The following is a 21,033-nucleotide window of genomic DNA, read 5'->3' as shown; positions in this document are numbered from 1 at the left end:
CAATCCTGATTCCTGGCCATGCAACTCCTGTCTGAACGGTCAAATCTGATTTATTTGCCCTAAAGTGGTATTAAGACTGTAATTTGGCATATCTTGTTGCTTGCTAACTACTCTGTTGACAGTTGACAAGAACATGTGGTAGCTAACTAGCTTGTTAATTGTTTACAAACAAATGAGTGAATGTGCTAGAAAACTAAACAGCCGCCTAGCTAGCTAGTTGACTCTGTGGCTCGACAAAAATGACTTGTTTGGAAAGTTGGATCATCTTATCCTTTCAGGTTTTAAAAGTGTTTGTACACTATGATACTGAACATTCAAATCAACTGTGAAACGTCCATTGCAGACATTGGTGTCACCTTAGCTTGCTACATAACTTCTGAGTGTTAGGAAGCACCACCACCAAATCGGCCTACAACACTGCGCACACACCCGTCATTACTATGACAACTATTGAAGCCATGTCAGCAAATTACTGCTGTCTGAACACACACAAATCCAATTAGGTCATTTGTAACTTGCTGTTTGGACTGTCAGTATTCCAAAACAGATTTGAAAAACAAAACTCATTGAGCATTAAGTCCTGCAATGTGAACAAGGCTTAAGAGAGGTAAAAATACATGGCAAAATATGTTTCCAAATGAGCAATATTAGAAATGTTTTAGATGAGAAACGTTTATTCAAAAGGATTTGACACAGGAGCACTACAGTGCACATTCTCTTCATGTACACAAACAAGATAATATTTTAGTGGTAAATTTCAAAACTTCACATTTTCATTCCACTGAAATAATTATTTAAATAGTAAAGATTGAGTGGGTTGCTTCAAGATATCTTATGATGACAATAAATTACTGTCATATCACACAGCCCCAAACATAATTAACTAGAGACGTCAATATTGAATTAATTAACCATTTTGAGTGAAAACAGCACATCGAGCCCCATCCATTCGGGCTTCGTTATGAACAAACAGAAATACACCGCTGGAGGGTCTCACATACGACTTTTGACCTCCTAGAAACTGACATATCCTGGGTCGTATTCATTAGTGAAAACCATAGCAAAACTTTATGCAATGTTAACAGTTTATCTAAACCGTTTTACTCAGTGGCATAGTGCAGTTCAAGGTCCAAATGAGCAGTATTATAGCTAATCTCATGCTATTTTACACATTTCGCCATGAGGCCGAGATAAAATGTGCTAAGCCAGTGGTTTTACTACAGTTTGCACTAATGAATAGAATACAACCGCAGTGGAGGCTGCTGAGAGGAGGACAGCTCATAATATTGTCTGGAATGGAATCAAACACCTGGAAACCATGCGTTTATGATGTATTTGATACCATTACACTCCAGCAATTACTACTAGCCCGCCCTCCTCAATTAAGGTGCCAACAACACCCTGCGAACCCAGGTAAGGCACCAGGAAATAAGTGGCTGGAGAGGATCGGTAAATGTAGCTTTGTAAATTGGATTACAAACTAAGGCGACTTATTTAGGGGTTACAGTTCAGCCATACCCAACAGAACCACCATTCCTACACAACCACTTCAGGTAACTCAGTTCACTTTTGAGGCTCAATGTGGATGGTCAATGTGTAGTTTTTCATTACAGGGTAAAAACATGTCAACATAGAAAACAACGAAACCTCACAGGTCAACAACACACAATTGATCAATCATAAAGGTCAAATAAAAGGTTGACATTTGTTGGTGTACTAGACAAACAGTGACTTCAAATCGGGTTACACAAACACTTAATTCATTACAATAAATATATTTGCCACAGGTGAGATGATCTGTTTCAATTAAGTGCTTGAGATAGTTGTGTGCTTGACGCGATGGCTGGTAAACAATGGTTTGTTAACTTAAAACCTACAAAGGAGGGTTGAGAGTCTCAGAGGAAACGGAGTGTGTAACTTTGATCAAACAAAAGGGAGTAGCATTCAATGACCTGCACAGTATGATATATCGATGGTAGTTACAGCACAGCAATACAGAATTGCCAACTAGAGGTTGTGTGTGTACATAGTGATACTTGGGCCTGTATTCAAAAAGTTACTGCATTGATCTAGGATCAGCTCCCCCCGTCCATATAATCTTATTCATTACCATCTAGAAGGCCACACCTACTCGGAGATGCTTTGTGGATATGGGCCCTGATCTTAAACTGGCCCTAGCTAGGCACTTAAGTTCAGAATAATTAGATCTCTCATTACACAATTATTGTGGCAGCTCAATATATAATACTTCTTGTGGGCGTTTCATGTCAGTGCAAACAATTCTGTGTCTCAACGGCAGAACATGACAGCAAGGCTATAGTGCAATACCAACCACAGAGCACTATTCTCACAGCCATCATGCACATCACACATAGGTGAGTGCAGTGTGCTGATGACAGTGTCAGCGATTCACAGGTCATGGTCTCCTTTCCTACGATAGCTAGCTTCGGCATGTGTTCAACACGGAGGTGAAATAAAGGGCAACAAAGACGAATCTCACAGTATTAAAAATGGAAAGGGTCACATTTGATTTATTTTGGCTGAGATGGGTTCATTTCTCTCAGTTGAGGTATTATTGAAGTAATGAGATTGTTATGTAGTAAAGCTATGTATGGCAGACAGCATGTTGATTGTATGTTGTTTAAAAATCTATGTGCTCCTTCACTGGCTCTTGCGCTCCTTCACAGACTACCCCCCTCTCTCAGACAGCATCCCAAATGCCACCCTATTCCTTATGGAGTGCACTACTTTTGACTAGAGCTCTATAGACCCTGGTCAAAAGTAGTGCACTATATAGGGAGCCATTTGGGATGCTGACAGACTATCCCTCTCTCCTCTCAGTAGAAACGTTTGCGGCTGTTTTCCTTCCAGCGCCCGTACATGACCACCGCCACCACCCCCAGTACGAAGATACCGATGATGGAGAAGACTATGGTGAAGAAGAGCTGGACTCCACTCATCCCCTCCTCTTGCACCTCCACTGTAATGAAAGACAAACACAATCATGAAATTAAGACATTAAAATCAAATGCATTAATTTAAAGACAGGCAAAAACAATTATCACACATTTTCTGAAACAAACTATTTCTGCAAAAACAATTAAATGATGCATGCAAGATGTGAAAACCTTGCCATTGTATAATCTTACCTTTATTCAATTGCTCAAAGTTATCAACACTGGGGACAGTGAGCTCTTCCTCCTCCTCTTCCTCCTGAGGACGCTCCACGGTCAGCTGGTACAGCTTCATAGAGATCAGATCATGGTTGTCTTGGAAACGACATGGAGAAATGAATACAATTCAACATTCAGAATATTTGCTAATACATTTTTTTTACATTTCACACTTTATTCAGACAACTGGAAAAGAGAGGGAGACCGGAACAGAGATCACATTAGGAAGGGTGGAGGTGGGGATCGAACCCAGGACTTCAGCATTACCGCTACACCACGGGCTTTCCCGCATTCTCCATTCAGAATTGACATAGATCTGATTAGTATGAACTTATCAGATTCAAAAAATATTTGAGAATAATGCAGATAGTGAAACACAAAGACAGTAAGTATTGTTCTGAGATGTTCAGACAAAGACAGTAAGTATTGTTCTGAGATGTTCAGACAAAGACAGTAAGTATTGTTCTGAGATGTTCAGACAAAGACAGTAAGTATTGTTCTGAGATGTTCAGACAGAAGACCAGACCAGTCCCTGACAGGTCTCCAGTAACAGAGACAGTGCTGTTCTGAGATTTTGGACTCCCGAGTGCCGCAGCGGTCTAAGGCACTGCACCCCAGTGCTTGAAACATCAATACAGACACACTGGTTCAAATCCAGGCTGTATCACAACCGGCCGTGATTGGGAGTCCCATAGGGCGGCGCACAATTGGCTCAGCATTGTCCGGGTTTGGCCAGTGTAGGCCATCATTGTAAATAAGAATTTGTTCTTAACTGACTTGCCTAGTTAAATAAAGGTTAAATAAAAAAATAGAACAAATAAAAAGATGTTCAGACAGTGGACCAGATCAGTACCTGACAGGTCTCCAGTAACAGAGGAGGCTCCAAAGAAGTAGCCCTGAGGCAGCCGCACCCCTGGTAGGTCCAGACAGTCCCGCCACTGCTGTTTGCCATCAACATCAATCTGTATCTGTAGGACATGAGGTCAAACATAGGTCAATATGTTACTAAATGCTAACAGCCACCTTTTACTTTATTAAATGTGGTGCTGTGTGTTTTTCTCACAGTCAGTCTGTTTTTGGTGTATCTGATGAGGAGGAAGGTGTCATGGGGAATGTTGCGCACTAGGGCCGTGCACCCGCCAAGCTCCGTAGACTGGCCATCACGATCGTGCTCATATGCCAGAGTCCCGTTTCCCACCATACCTGACACGTATGGAAACACCCTCTGCAGAAACAAACAGAAGTAGTTGTGATATGCCAGATGTTTGTCATTCAGTGACCTGAGACACACGTGTTACATCTAAAAAGGCACCCTATCCCCTAATAGGGCTCTGGTCAAAAGTAGTGCACTATATAGGGAATGGGGTGCCATATCAGACACAACCATTGACTAAATGCATGAAGTTCTGCCAGAGTTATATTCTCAGGGAAACAAGAACAACTTCTGACACTCGTCTTTCGATGTACCACATATTGCACAAAATGGATGAGAGTTGAAACATGTCACCCATCAAAAAAGTCAGAGACACGTAAATGATGTGTGATGGCCGACATGGATGGGACAGGTTGTGGTGTGATAAGGTTATAAACAAAACATGCAATTCAATTCAGGGGAAAATGACTGGGCTTGGCTGATAGTTTACTGTAGCTACCTGAGTTGAAGGGCTGTACTTCTTCTGTGTGTCCAAGAGGGAAGCAAGGAAACACAGGTCGTTGCATAAACACAACACTGTACATCCAAACCAATTACACACAATCAGTGTTTGGGAATCGACAGATCCCCATAATAATTACGTGTTGCGCTGTCCACCTGAGTGAGTGAGTGAGTGTAGGCTATTTGATCTGAGTAGGGGGATTGGGCAAAGGGTGGGATTGGAGTACCTCATGGTTATTATTTTCATTGGGGTAGGTGTCCAAAAATACTCCAAGGCCAGTGAAGAGGTTCATGTTTCCAAACACAGGACCTGCAATTGTTAAACCCCAGCAGTCAACACTTTAGGGAGGCAATTCTGACAGCGTTGTAATATTAACAAAACTAGAGACTTGAATCTTTTAACCTTGGTGTGCATCCAAAATGGCAACCTATATTACCTATATGGGGCACTACTTTTGAACAGTAGAGCACTATATAGGGGACAGGGTGCCCTTTGGGAAACCCTGGTTTGTGTGTTAGACAGTGCAAGCGCAGTACCTGTCTGCATGCGTTCTTTGGTGTACCACAGAGCCATTCCATCTCCATTCAGGTTCTTCTTCCCCTGGCCATGGATCTTAAAGTGCACCTGCAGCTCCCAGTCCCTCAGGTAACAGGGCTGTGGTAGGAGACCATACAGGCAGACATAGACAGTACAGTGAATGAGGAAAAGCAGGTTGTGGCACGGCATGTTACCGGAGTGCTCTCTGTCATAATATGTTCAAATGCTATGTCCTATATAGAGTAGTACATGTAGTCAGAAAGAATAGGCCTAATTTATGCTCGTGTTACTACAAATGAGGGGAAGTGATTGCCGTAATTTGTGACGTGTCTGCTAAGCCTATAGGATGCACAGACTACAAACTATGATGTTAGAGTTCTTAACAATACAGCGATGTAGGAGTCTTGGGTTGTTCAAGGATAAGCAGTAGTGTGCTGGTGGGTGCTGGTATCTACTTGGGGATGGAGAGAGCTTAACTCACAATGCGGCTCCAAACTGCTCCTTGTCTGCTCTGCAAGTCGGGGGTCAGTCGCACATGCTCAGTGGTGATTATGGCGTTGCCCATCAGGTCCCAATGGGAGGAACTGGAGGAGCCCACCCCTACCCAAACAAACACAATCAATCCCTATGCATAACTTGATATAGGCATCTTTGTCCAGTGGTCTCACCATTGTATCACAGCAATGTGAGAATATTGTAGCTCACCTTTGAGAACAAATCACGATCTTTGTCCTTTATATATACAGTACCAGTCAAAAGTTTGGACAAACCTACTCATTCAAGAGTTTCTTTATTTTTACTATTTTCTACATTGTGGAATAATAGTGAATACATCAAAACTATAACATAATACATGGAATATTGCAGTAACATAAAAAAGTGTTAAATCAAAATATATTTTATATTTGAGATTCTTCAAAGTAGCCACCCTTTGCCTTGCTGACAGCTTTGCACATTCTTGTAATTTTTGTCATATATTTTTGTCTTTATTATTTTCACTTAACCCTACCCACCCCTCTTAATTGGAGTAAACTAATGGTCAACAACACTTAAGCTTAAAGTAGGAGCCTATACATACTATTTACATTTTACGGACCCAATGCACTTTACAACAGTTAATGTTCGTTTGTTTTTAATCCCACCCTTCAGCTACCATCAACTCCTCCCATCCAGCTTGATTTCTACATTGACATATATTTTTAACTGTGCTGTTTCACAAAAAGTCCAAATATACATTTCTCAGACACAGCATATTTTACATTTGTCATCTTGTTGTTTTAAATCTCACCCTTCAGAGCCACTCAAACCTTCCCATCTATCCCCCAACAATCAATTTATTTATATTTGCCATATATTTTTCAACACTGCTGTGATGTTTCACAAAAGTTCTGAACCTTTCTATTCTAAATGTTTCGACAGATTGTAAATTAAATAGGAATATAATAATACTTTTAGCAAAAATGTTTTTGATCGACTGAGTGACTTTTTAAATCACCGTGTAGTGCGATCTGCAAAGTTAGCTCCAGGTAAATGTTGCACTTCAACCGAACTTTGTCCTTTTTAGAGGGATCAATGCAGAAGCTACATTTGTAAAATACCTAGTTTGCTACCCATAATGTCATCAGTAAATGGTTGTTTATTGTGGTGATCCCACCTTGGATAACACAATTCTCTACACATTTACATAACTACACCGTATTATTTTACTATCAATAATCTAGGTGGCACTTGTTAGCTAGGTGGGTTAACACTATACTGCCAATATCCATATCGCAACATTAGAGACAATAGCGAATGCTAGCTATACAGTAAGTACTTTCTGATTAACTCAATACTGGTTTTGTAGAAGACAAATGTCAATATTTGTATACGTTGTCTAGAAATCAAAAGATAAAATCATTCTGAAACCAAAACAGATCGCAGCAATGAAGAACGCGAAGGGGGAGAGATTTTCGACACAACACCGGCAAAAGACAGCACAACATTACCTTGGTATGGTTTGGTAAGCGAGTGCTCCCTTTTTAAAAAGTCATCCATTTCGTAGCCATCGTCTGCCAGACACTGACACGTTAAAATAAGGACAATAGTAAACAGACATGTTAATTTATGATTGTTTCGCTGATTAAACATTAAATCAAATATCTGAAAACTGTTCAACCGAAACCAATTAGACTTGCTCATGGTGGCGGCCATTCTTCTTCTTCGGTGGTGTTTATCTGCGGTTGCCATCCAATGTTATGGTGCATTACCGACACATACTGTACTGGAGTGTGGGCCAGAGACATGAAGAAACGAAATCCTACCTATTTTTTATTTAACCTTTATTTAACTAGGCAAGTCAGTTAAGAACAAATTATTGTTTACAATGATGGCCAAACCCGGGCAACGCTATGCCAATTGTGCGCCACCCAAACACGGCTGGTGATGCAGCCTGGATCCTGCCAGCGGTTTCTCTTAAAAAAAATATTTGAGACTGTATCTAATGACGTTTTACTCAGCATGCTCTTTAAACTAATTTCCTGTATCCCCTTCTCCCTCATACAGGATCTCAGCCTCTCTCTTTCCCTCTCATTGGCCAGGTCGCAGTTGCAAATGAGAACTTGTTCTCAACTAGCCTACCTGGTTAAATAAAGGTGAAATAAAAAAATTAAAATACTGCCCACACTGTATCAGTACATGCTCTACTGTCTCTATTTCCTGTATCCCCTTCTCCCTCATACAGGATCTCAGCCTCTCTCTTTCCCTCTCATACTGCCCACACTGTATCAGTACATGCTCTACTGTCTCTATTTCCTGGCAATAACCACATTTTCCTGTTGGATGCTTTCCAATCACATTTAAAGTCTTATTCATCCGGCTGTGTCCCACCCTTAGTCTTGTGAAAATAGCCTCCTCTCTTCTGTCTCTTCCTGCCGTCCCCTCCTACCCAACTTGACGTACCAGTGACCAGAACCATTCAACGCTGGTTTGACCAATCGAAATCTAAGCTTTAAGATTGTTTTTATCACGTGGATTGGGATATGTTCCGGTCAGCCTCAAAGTACAACATCGACCTATACACTGACTCGGTGAGTGAATTTATAAGAAAGTGCACTGGAGAAGTCGTACCCACTGTGACTATTAAAACCAACCCTAACCAGAAACCGTGGATGGATGGTGGCATTCGCGCAAAACTGAAAGCGCGAACCACCGCATTTAACCATAGAAAGAGGTCTGGGAATATGTCTGAAGGCAACCAAACAAGGCAAGGCAATCAAACAAGCGAAATGCCTGTACAGGGACAAAGTGGAGTGGCAGGGTCTACAGGAAATCACGGACTACAAACAGAAAACAAGCCACGTCACCAACAACGACGTCACGCTTCCAGACTAACTAAATTGAGGATAATAAAGTGCCACCATTGCGGCCCGCTAACAAGAACTGTGCCCTCCCTCCTTCTCCGTGGCCGACATGAGTAAAACATTTAAACTTGTTAACCCTCGCAAGGCTGTTGTCCCAGACGGCATCTCTAGCCGCGTTCTCAGAGCATGTGCAGACCAACTGACTGGTGTGTTTACGGACATATTCAATCGCTCCCTATCCCAGTCTGCTGTCCCCACATGCTTCAAGATGGCTACCATTGTTCCTGTACCCAAGAAAGCAAAAATAACTGACGTAAATGACTATCGCCCCGTAGCACTCACTTCTGTCATCATGAAGTGCTTTGAGAGATTAGTCAAAGATCACAGCACCTCCACCTTACCGACCACCCTAGACCCACGTCAGTTTGCGTACCGCCCTAACAGGTCCACAGACAATGCAATTATCCCATCTGGACAAGAGGAATACCTATGTGAGAATGCTGTTCATTGTCTACAGCTCGGAATTCAAAACCATAGTACCCTCCAAGCTCATCATCAGCTGGAGGCCATGGGCCTCAACCCCGCCCTGTGTAATTGGTTCCTGGACTTTCTGATGGGCCACCCACAAGGTTGCATGCTCAGCCCTCTCCTGGCTCTCCAGAAGGTGGTGCGGTCTGCACAACGAATCACCGGAGGCAAACTACCATCCCTCCATGACACCTATAGCACCCGATGTCACAGGAAGGCAAAAAATATCATCAAGGACAACAACCACCTCAGCCACTGCCTGTTCACACCGCTATCATCCAGAAGGCGAGGTCAGTACAGGTGCATCAAAGCTGAGACAGAGAGACAGAAGAACAGCTTCTATCTCACGGCCATCAGACTGCTAAACAGCAATCACTAACTCAGAGAAGCTGCTGCCTACATGGAGACCCAATCACTGGCCACTTTAACAAATGGATCACTAGTCACTTTAAACAGTGCCACTTTAAACAATGCCACTTTAATTATGTTTACATACAGTTGAAGTCGGAAGTTTACATACACTTAGATTGAGGTCATTAAAACTCATTTTTTCAACCACTCCACAAATGTATTGTTAACAAACTATAGCAAGTCAGTTAGGACATCTACTTTGTGCATGACACAAGTCATTTTTCCAACAATTGTTTACAAACAGATGATTTCACTTATAATTCACTGTATCACAAGTCATTTTTCCAACAATTGTTTACAAACAGATGATTTCACTTATAATTCACTGTATCACAATTCCAGTTGGTCAGAAGTTTACATACACTAAGTTGACTGTGCCTTTAAACAGCTTGGAAAATTCCAGAAAATGATGTCATGGCTTTAGGAGCTTCTGATAGGCTAATTGACATCATTTGAGTCAATTGAAGGTTTACCTGTGACTGTATTTCAAGGCCTACCTTCAAACTCAGTCCCTCTTTGCTTGACATCATGGGAAAATCAAAAGAAATCAGCCAAGACCTCAGAAAATAATTGTAGACCTCCACAAGTTATCCTTGGGAGCAATTTCCAAATGCCTGAAGGTACCACGTTCATCTGTACAAACAATAGTATGCAAGTATAAACACCAAGGAGCCACACAGCTGTCATACCTCTCAGGAAGGAGATGCATTCGGTTTTCTAGAGATGAATGTACTTTGGTGCAAAAAGTGCAAATCAATCCCAGAACAACAGCAAAGGACCTTGTGAAGATGCTGGAGGAAACATGTGCAAAATTGTCTATATCCACAATAAAACAAGTCCTATATCGACATAACCTGATAGGCCACTCAGGAAGGAAGAAGCCACTGCTGCAAAACCGACATAAAAAAGCCAGACTACGGTTGGGGACAAAAATCATACTTTTTGGAGAAATGTCCTCTGGAAGTTATGTTTGGAGGAAAAAGGGGGAGGCTTGCAAGCCGAAGAACACCATCCCAACCGTGAAGCACGGGGGTGGCAGCATCATGTTGTGGGGGTGCTTTGCTGCAGGAGGGACTGGTGCACTTCACAAAATATATGGCTTCATGAGGAAGGAAAATTATGTGGATATATTGAAGCAACATCTCAAGACATCAGTCAGGAAGTTAAAGCTTGGTCGCAAGTGAGTCTTCCAAATGGACAATGACCCCAAGCACACTTCCAAAGTTGTGGCAAAATGGCTTATGGACAACAAAGTCAGGGTATTGGAGTGGCCGTCACAAAGCCCTGCCCTCAATCGTATAGGAAATTTGTGGGCAGAACTGAAAAGCGTGTACGAGCAAGGAGGCCTACAAACCTGACTCGGTTACACCTGCTCTGTCAGGAAGAATTGGCCAAAATTCACCCCAAATTATTGTGGGAATCTTGTGGAAGGCTACCTGAAACGTTTGACCCAAGTTAAAAAAAATGTAAAGGCAATACACTCAACTAGTATTTGGTAGCATGTAAACTTCTGACCCACTGGGAATGTGAAATAAAAGCTGAAATAAATCATTCTCTACTATTATTCTGACATTTCACATTCTTAAAATAAAGTGGTGATCCTAACTGACCTAAGACAGGACATTTTTACTAGGGTAAATTGTCAGGAATTGTGAAAAACTGAGTTTGAATGTATTTGGCTAAGGTGTATTTAAACCTCCGATTTCAACTATCTTACATTACTCATATCATATGTATATACTCTATTTTATACCATCTATTGCACCTTGCCTATGCCGCTCGGCCAACGCTCATCCATATATTTATATGTACATATTCTCATTCATCTCTTTTAGATTTGTGTGTATTAGGTAGTTGTTGGGGAATTGTTAGATTACTTGTTAAATATTACTGCACTGTCGGAACCAGAATCACAAGCATTTCGCTACACTCACATTAACATCTGCTAACCATGTGTATGTGACCAATACAATTTGATTTGATTTGGAACTTTCCGAAGAACTTAGAATAAATGTCTGCCCTTAGTGTCTCTATTCCATTACTCCTGCCATCTCGGCACCACCACTTTTTTACCTCTGCCTTGCTCATTGAAACATCCACATCCCCACCACTAAGTGCTTGTTTAGTCAGTACATCAGCTGCCTCGTTCCCCTATCTGTGTAAATGGCCACAAAATCCTGATATACAATATCCAGATGTCTATTAAATGAATCAGATGGATCAACCCCCTCCCTATCTTTCCGTAGTCTCTCCAACACTTCGAGATCAACTACTGGAGGAGTGGGTAGCCATGGTGGGTTCACAGGAATAACTACCGTGGGGCTAAACTCCCTTCCGTAGCGTCCCATCTCCCTCGCCTGGGTATTACCCCCCCACCCACCCAAAGCTCATGTTCTGTCCTCTCTCATGTTCCCAGCATATGTGTAGAATCCCTTTCGCAGGATGAGACACCCATGTCCCTGTAGGTTGACCCAACCAAGCCACCCACTTCTTCCCTGTCAAACAGAGCATAACATTTAGCACCTTCTTACACTTTCCCACCACTCTCTAAATGTGTTCTGCCCAGGTCAGCCTGGAGTCAAAGTACACCCCAAGGAACCTGAAGGCCCCCACTGGTGGCAGCCATCTTGCTCCTCCTACTTCAAAAACAAGCCTGTGCACATTTCCCATTGGATTTTTTGTTTTAAGCCCTTCAACCATTGGTTAAATCAACTGCCCAGTATTTTTTTTTAAATATTTTTTTATATAATCTGTATAAATCCCAAAAGTCTACTGTAGAGGGTGCAATTTGAACATTCAATCTAGTCAATTGAGGACAACAGTATAGCTCAGGTGGCAATACTTGATATACATTTTTTGCATGTAAGTAGCCTACGATTGTCCATATATTATGCCCATCTCTGGGAATTTCAGATAACTATTTTATGAATGCATCATTGATTATCTGTTTCAGGGATAGCAGTCAGGGCATCAGGTTTGAACATTGTAATTTACAGAAAGCAGCTCATGTCTTGGCCTAGCACAGCAGGGAGTCTGAACTTTTGAGTGTGGCATTGAAGTTTATCACAGGCTCTGATGTCTGACCTCCTTGCTGGCATCCTCTCACTTGCACTATCAGTGCATTTGATTCACAGAAAGCATCATTATTTATATAATATAGGTTACTATACCAATGTAAAGTTGTAGAGATGCATTTTATCACAAAATTACTTACATTTGACCATTATTGTTGAAAAAAGTGCTGGATTTATTAGGAATGATGGAAGGAGTAAGGAATGTATAGGTAAAGTTCCCCAAATGCAGGTCAACCACTATGAGTTGGCACATTCTGATCCATGCGTACAGTACATCTACTCATCCACGTCTCATCTCACAAAGGGTGATAGTGGGTGTGATTAATGACATTGACTATTGACAACTAGTTGGTGCCAGCCATCTTTTTTGGCAACATCCTAGGAGGAATTAAACTAATGCAGTTTACTGTGGGAGATGTTATTGCTCCCCAGAGAGAGGCTGGTCATTGAGTAACAAATTGAGGCGGAAATGAGATGGAAATGAGAGCGCCGATATGTAGGTGTTAAGACTTCCACAGATCATAAGGATGCAGAAAGTGACTTTAAATCATCAGTATTTCCCCTATATGTCCGTAGGGAAGATATTGCTTACATTGGAAAAGCTGCTGCTGAACGTCAGTTTATAGCTGAAACCTGAAACACCCCAGCCAGCCAGTCAGTCTGCCACATCCACTTTCCGACACCCACACAACACCATTTGTGCTTTCCATAATCCTAATTCCATAGAAATACATTCGGTATAGGTCTGAGTGTCATAAACCACTGATATACTGTATCGTGTGTGTCCTTTACTCAGCTTTGCGAGTGTGGAGGGAATTCAGAGCACCAGACCATGTTATTTACTGTCTTCTCCTGCTGTGTTGGTCTACCGCTTTATTCATACCAGGTTGCACCTGTTCCCATGGCCGTGGAGGGAGATGGGGGGGATATTGTCATGTGTTGCTGCCTATGAGATAGGAAGGTATTCTTTTTAGAAGATCAGGCTCTTATCTTGTCATGTTTTTCAGAGTCCCCTGTCACCAGGTTATCTGGTATAGCATACCTTCAGTGGCAGAAATCACCAATATATAGCCTACCACCGTAGGTCTAACAAATCCAGGTTGCGAGTATACGTATACAAGCTATAATGACATACCAATACATTTATTTGGTACAGATTGTCTATTTCTTGTTGTCCCTACAGACTGAATGTAAGTGGTTGGACTAGGCGTAATCAAACGTTCTTGGCCCGTGACAACAGTGATGGATGGACCAACCTTGGGACATGGGAAACAGTACAGGTCCATGCACACCATTAGCACCTCGTATTACTGTGTCTGATCATTCTTAGTGCATTGCGTTTCCTTTTGGCTTCAACCAGCCCATAGAATGGATGCACAGAATCAGTGAATGTGAATGTTTTGAAGAATTTTAAAAACCTGTTCCATCTGTCTGTCTGTCCCATCCATCCTCCATATCTTTACCAGTTGTTTACATATTCTACCATTACTACCATGTCTCATTGTTGCATGTAGTTAGCTGTAAAGCAGTCTATTTTACAGTGTAAAGGATGAATTCTATACACAGTTGGAACTCTCTTTCACTTCAAATCATGCATTGATTTGCGTAACAATTTGAATTTGTCATGTATTGACTTACACGATAGATGATAGGTTCACAGGAGGTAGGTGGCACCTTAATTGGGGCTCGTGGTAATGACTGGAGGGGACTCAGTGGAATGGTATCAAATACATCAAACATGGTTTCCAGGTGTTTGATGCCATTCCCTTTGTGCCGCTCTGGCCATTATTATGAGCCGTCCTCCCCTCAGCAACCTCCAACGATAGGTAAAGCTATTTAGATAATCACAATGTAATTATTTGGTATCAGTTCAGTGTTTTCATTTAAAAAAATATATTTTCTATGTAAATGTTTTATTTTATAATCTGATAAAGTGTATTTACAATCTGATTACTCTGATTATATGGATTGTATTTTTTTACAAAGGTGTTAACCAGGACAGAGTTAATCCGGAGCATATTCATTGTGCCTTTTCTTCTTCACATCCATTGTGTACCTGATAATGATGAGATAATGAAGAGCCCTTAATGCTTCCTTTGTCAGGACAAGCTTCCTATAATCAATAGCCATTTATCCTGGCAATAACTGTCCTCTTTATCTTCCTGCAGACTGCACACATTAGGAACAGTCAAACACCTATCGAACATAAATATTCACACTATTCAAATCAATGGGCCTGAGGGAATATTGTCAAGCCCGTCGCTAGGACAACAGATAGTGTGCATCCCAAATGGCTCCGAAGTCTCTATAGTGCACTACTTACTCAAAAGTACGGCTCTATATAAGGAAAATGGTGCCATTTTGGACGCACCCATAGTGTCGGATGTCCTTTCATGTGTTTCTTCTTCCTTATAGCTGTTTGTGCTGACAATAAGGAAAGCACATCGTCTTTATTGAAACTATAATTTCCAAACTATCCTCTATTAGGGATTTGTTATCCAGGCGCATAAGTCAATGTTTCACAGTCACAGTGACCTCATAAACTATTGGGAAACACTAAATCCGTCATAGTATACTCATTGGTCTGCATGGCGTTTACCGGTAACAACTTAGTATACAATATGGTATATTGAAACAACCATAGGCAATCATCTGCCACGAGAGACAGCTGGAATGAGATGTTTTCCTTATTTACAAAGACAGAATACACACAGTGTTACATGTTATGATTTATCTCCTTATAAAAATGTTACAGTTTTATACAGTTCCTCAAATTTCTGAAAAAATGTCAAATTAGATGCCCTTCATTCAGTTAGCTATTCAACAAAGCAGACATGCTGAACTATGAACATAGCATTCAGTATATTGATGGTCCTTCCATAATTTGTAACCTGAAATGGTAATGGATGGGAAATTATCCACCAGGTTTAGAGAGTAAGGTGTTATGTCTTTTACATCTGTGTCATTGAATTTTCAAGACACTCTCTGGAACCAAAGCAAGACCAAGGTCACTTGAATTTCAGCATTATCATAGCCAAGAATTTTTTTTTGTCAAACTTTTCATTAAAGGACAACAATACAAGAAAGAGTTAGTTATCCTTGGTTTAAAACCGGCGTGCCACTCAGGATTTTGTGTGGGCACTGTATTGATTAGTTGTGTGTGTGGAGCAGGGCATTGATATACTTTCATTTTGCTGAAGACCATCTGAGTGAGCACTGTGCACTCACACTCAAATACATCTCCCATTGTCCCAGGACCAAAATAAGAAGCATGGGAGTGACAATTGACTAACACCAAGTGACACTTTGGATTTAGACACAATGATCAACGGAATCCTCACATTTATGACATTCTAAAAGGGTGTGATTAGCTAATAATTGTATTTATTAAACTGATAACAGTTTGTCACTGGAAAGAATTCTCAAGGTCCTTGTATGTCTTGGTAATCAGTGATTTTCAAAATGGTATCACCAATGACATAAAACTGAGGGATACACATACTAGTAAAAAAACAAGTATTTTAATAGCCTTCTTTGTTTTTATTGATCTATACAATATATGGCATATCTCTGTTCACTGTCTGGCTTTCAAAATAATAGATAGTTATGTCTAAGTCTCTACACATCACCAGTGGGAAAACCAATTTTATAGTCCACAACGCATACAAATAGATGTTTTGCAGCATAAAGGACTTACACCTTACACATGTTTTCTTATTAAATAACAGGTCAATTAAATGGAAAATGTATTATGTGTCATGTTTTTGGCATTTGAAAGTGTTTTTACATGGTGCCAAAGGCAAGGGACAGCATTTACCACTGCAATTCAATAATTACTCCTTTACTTCCTGCTACATTGATGAAACGCAGTACCTTGAGGGTCTTCTTTTTCAGAGAAGGATCAACATTATATATCCCAAGAGAATGTCAAACTCTGAGAATGTTAGGGAAGAGGGACTAAGGTGTGGAGAGAGTGGCCTCTTTCATTCAGAGATCATGCATAAAAGGATTGTGCTGGTCATTTGTAATGTCGGTGACTTTCTAATAACTCATTTCTGTGTTCTATTCATGTGCTTTTCTAATAACCGTTTTCTGTGTTCATGCAAGTGACTGACTGAACAAATCCTCACTATCAGTAGCTGCAATTTGGCAGTACGCCCAGACCTTTGTTTTGAGAACAAAATATATCTTAGTTTCAAGGTCTCAGCTTAGCGAGAACAAGCATCATATTGGTCTGTCACATGTTATGAACCAGTATTGGTCGGTCACATGAATGAAACAAAGCGCTATTTATGAATTAATTACACTTAATCATGCAAATATAACTTGTCTGTGTACAGTATAACCATAAATAAGACAACTACTGGGACTGCCCCAGGAGAGCTCCTGATTGACAGGTGTACTATGGTGCATTGAGTTGGTTGGAACCTCTCCAGCACGCTGATAATAAAGGATGTTTCATTTAAGATTGACTAAGTCTCCCTGGTGGTATTTTCCATGACATGGTGGTGAATTGTCACGACAGGATATGTCAGTAACAAGAACAAAGCACGTATCTATTCTGCCTACGTACCTACCCCTAATTAAAAGGCCTAATGGAGGGATTTGGAGATTTTATTTTATTTTAGAGTGGCCTATCTCCTCAAGAGGATGTTGGGAGGACAAATGCTGAGGGCAACCTTTGAGGATAGTGTGTGTGTGTGTGTGTGTGTGTGTGTGTGTGTGTGTGTGTGTGTGTGTGTGTGTGTGTGTGTGTGTGTGTGTGTGTGTGTGTGTGTGTGTGTGTGTGTGTGTGTGTGTGTGTGTGTGTGTGTGTGTGTGTGTGTGAGTGAGAGTGTAGCTAATCCAAGTTTATAATTTTAAAAGGCTAATTGATCATTAGAAAACCCTTTTGCAATTACGTTAGCACAGCTGTTATGCTGATTTTAAAAAAGCAATAAAGCCTTCTTTAGACTAGTTGAGTATCTGAAGCATCAGCATCTCTTCACTGTCGACGTTGAGACCGGTGTTTTGCGGGTACTATTTAATGAAGCTGCCAGTTGAGGACTTGTGAGGCATATGTTTCTCAAACTAGATACTCTAATGTACGTGTCCTCTTGCTCAGTTGTGCACCAGGGCCTCCCACTCCTCTTTCTATTCTGGTTAAAGCCAGCTTGCACTGTTCTGTGAAGGGAGTAATACACAGCGTTGGATGAGATCTTCACTTTCTTGGCAATTTCTCGCATGGAATACCCTTCATTTCTCAGAGAAAGATTAAACTGATGAGTTTCAGAAGAAAGGTATTTGTTTCTGGCCATTTTGAGCCTGTAATCGAACCCACAAATGCTGATGCTCCAGATACTCAACAAGTCAAAGGAAGGACAGCCCTATTGCTTCTTTAATCAGGACAAAAGTCTTCAGCTGTGCTAACCTAATTGCAAAAGGGTTTTCTAATGATCAGTTAGCCTTTTAAAATTAAAAACTTGGATTAGCTAACACAACGTGACATTGCAACACAGGAGTGATGGTTGCTTATAATGGGCCTCTGTAAGCCTATGTAGATATTCCATTTTATAAAATCAGCCGTTTCCAGCTACAATAGTCATTTAAAACATTAACAATGTCTACACTGTATTTTTGATCAACTTGATGTTATTTTAATGGACAAAAAAAAGTGCTTTTCTTTAAAAACAAGGATATTTCTAAGTGACCCCAAACCTTTGAACGGTAGTGTGTGTATATACAGTGTATATATATATATATATATATATAATTTTTTGCCTTTGTCCATTTCATATTTTAAAATTTTGCATCCACTCCCCCCACACAGGAAGGAAAAGGGTCATCAATAAACCGACTAAGCCTCATTGTACAGTTTTCCTTTTGAGCTAAAGGATAAGGTAACAAATTATGAGCTGAGTTTTGGGTTAAATCCACAGGGGTTGTCAACAGCATCCACTTACATCTTGTCATAGCTGCTCATTCCTCTGTTATTCATTAAGTAGATAAAGTGGTTTCCATTTACCGGGAGTTCACTATCCAACAAAATCTTATTTTTGCTTTATAGCACAACAGAATTTACTCAGGATATGATGGTTGCCAGTGTGCAGTACTCTTTTTTTATTTATTTTAATTTGACATTTTTACCCCTTTTTCTCCCCAGTTTCGTGGTATCCAATTGTTGTAGTAGCTACTATCTTGTCTCATCGCTACAACTCCCGTACAGGCTCGGGAGAGACGAAGGTTGAAAGTCATGCGTCCTCCGATACACAACCCAACCAGCCGTACTGCTTCTTAACACAGCGCACATCCAACCCGGAAGCCAGCCGCACCAATGTGCCAGAGGAAGTGTGCAGTACTCTTAAGACTCTTTGGCTGATCTTCTTGTGCTGAGAGTAGCCCTGTCTACTGAACTCAAAGGCTGCACACATCTTTATATCCACCTTTCACATCTAAAATGTATGCGCCAAGGCTTGTGAATGAAAATCACTATTCAGCAAATACACTTGGACCACAAACTTTACACAAACCAAAGGTTTTATTATTGAGAAGAATCCATTTCTGCTTATCAATAACAAATACTTTGAAGCTGAGTGGAAGAGGAAAGTGAATGAACAAGGGTTGAAGAAGGAGGAGGTAGCAGGTCCATAGAATTTCACACAGAACTATTAGCTTATTGAGAGGTGGCTGACAGATTGAGGGCTCTGCATTTAAAGGGAGCTGTACCTGTGAAATAGTCTCCTCTTCTGAGTATTGATGAGTTTGCCTTCAAGCGACCTCCTCTAGGGAACTGTAGAATGTGTGTGTTTGTATGTTTGAGTGTGTGTGTGTATCTTCTTACTGCATCGTTCAACCGGAAAACCTCTGAATGTGTATGTGCTGCACGTGGGGGGGGGGGGCTTTCTCATATTCTCCCAGACAGGACAGGACAACACCATACTCTTCGTGGTAACAGCTCCAGATAAACACAACGCCATATTGACGTAGACAATTCATAGGGGGAGAAACATCAAACTATGACTTGATGAAGTTATTTCAAACTGTTAAAAACTTTGCTAATGCTGTAAGTTGAGAGAGTTGGAGTCTTAAATAAATGAAAGTGTTTACTTCAGATGTTTCAGTCGTATGTGCGATGTGCAAGCACCTCTCTGTCACTGCCATCATTTATTACAGCAGATACCTCCATATCATCTCCAAGGTACAGACCTGTGGCAGCGCCATCCGTTACAAAAGGCCTGAGGGATACAGCGCAAAGGAAGATAGATGCATAACGTAGCCTATTCTTCATTTTATTCTTCTTCATTTACCTTTCTCTACATTCATTATCTGGATGAAGAGTAGCCCCATTTTCAATACATTGTCAATACATTACTTTTAATGTGCTGTTGTGTGTGTTACTTTTACAATATACCCAATCCCAGGAGGCCAGCTATCCATCTCAGAAGGCAGGACAGTATGACAGAAACTCATATGCCCCAAAATGGGTCAGGATAGTCTAATGATACTAAACAAAAATATAAACATGTAAAGTGTTGGTCCCATGTTTCATGAGCTGAAATAAAAGATCCCAGAAATGTTCCATTCACACAAAAAGCAAATTTCTCTCAAATGGTATGCACAAATTTCAAATCAAAATCAAATCAAATTGTATTTGTCACATACACATGGTTAGCAGATGTTAATGCGAGTGTAGTGAAATACTTGTGCTTCTAGTTCCGACAATGCAGTGATAACCAACAAGTCATCTAACTAACAATTCCAAAACTACTGTCTTATACACAGTGTAAGGGGATAAAGAATATGTACATAAGGATATATGAATGAGTGATGGTACAGAGCAGCATACAGTAGATGGTATCGAGTACAGTATATACATATGAGATGAGTATGTAGACAAAGTAAACAAAGTGGCATAGTTAAAGTGGCTAGTGATACATGTATTACATAAGGATGCAGTCGATGATGTAGAGTACAGTATATACGTATGCATATGAGATGAATAATGTAGGGTAAGTAACATTATATAAGGTAGCATTGTTTAAAGTGGCTAGTGATATATTTACATAATTTCCCATCAATTCCCATTATTAAAGTGGCTGGAGTTGGGTCAGTGTCAATGACAGTGTGTTGGCAGCAGCCACTCAATGTTAGTGGTGGCTGTTTAACAGTCTGATGGCCTTGAGATAGAAGCTGTTTTTCAGTTTCTCAGTCCCAGCTTTGATGCACCTGTACTGACCTCGCCTTCTGGATGATAGCGGGGTGAACAGGCAGTGGTTCGGGTGGTTGATGTCCTTGATGATCTTTATGGCCTTCCTGTAACATCAGGTGGTGTAGG

At 40.8% G+C, this 21,033-nt stretch overlaps 1 protein-coding gene across 1 annotated transcript; it reads right to left on the bottom strand.

Annotated features, from left to right (window-relative positions):
• Positions 1-2,496: 2,496 nt before the first annotated feature.
• LOC124036512 (VIP36-like protein) lies at positions 2,497-7,565 on the bottom strand. The gene is made up of 8 exons (XM_046351190.1): positions 7,354-7,565; positions 5,847-5,965; positions 5,365-5,482; positions 5,055-5,137; positions 4,237-4,398; positions 4,027-4,141; positions 3,150-3,269; positions 2,497-2,980 (listed from the first exon to the last, which is right to left on the bottom strand). The coding sequence occupies exons 1-8, from the start codon at positions 7,556-7,558 to the stop codon at positions 2,838-2,840; spliced, it is 1,065 nt and encodes a 354-aa protein (XP_046207146.1). The 5' UTR covers positions 7,559-7,565; the 3' UTR covers positions 2,497-2,837.
• Between the last annotated feature and the right edge of the window lie 13,468 nt (positions 7,566-21,033).

This window comes from Oncorhynchus gorbuscha, linkage group LG05, assembly GCF_021184085.1.
Source record: "Oncorhynchus gorbuscha isolate QuinsamMale2020 ecotype Even-year linkage group LG05, OgorEven_v1.0, whole genome shotgun sequence".
Classification (NCBI taxonomy): domain Eukaryota; kingdom Metazoa; phylum Chordata; class Actinopteri; order Salmoniformes; family Salmonidae; genus Oncorhynchus; species Oncorhynchus gorbuscha.
Note: the sequence above shows the minus strand (reverse complement) of the source record. Positions and strands in the feature narration are given on the sequence as shown.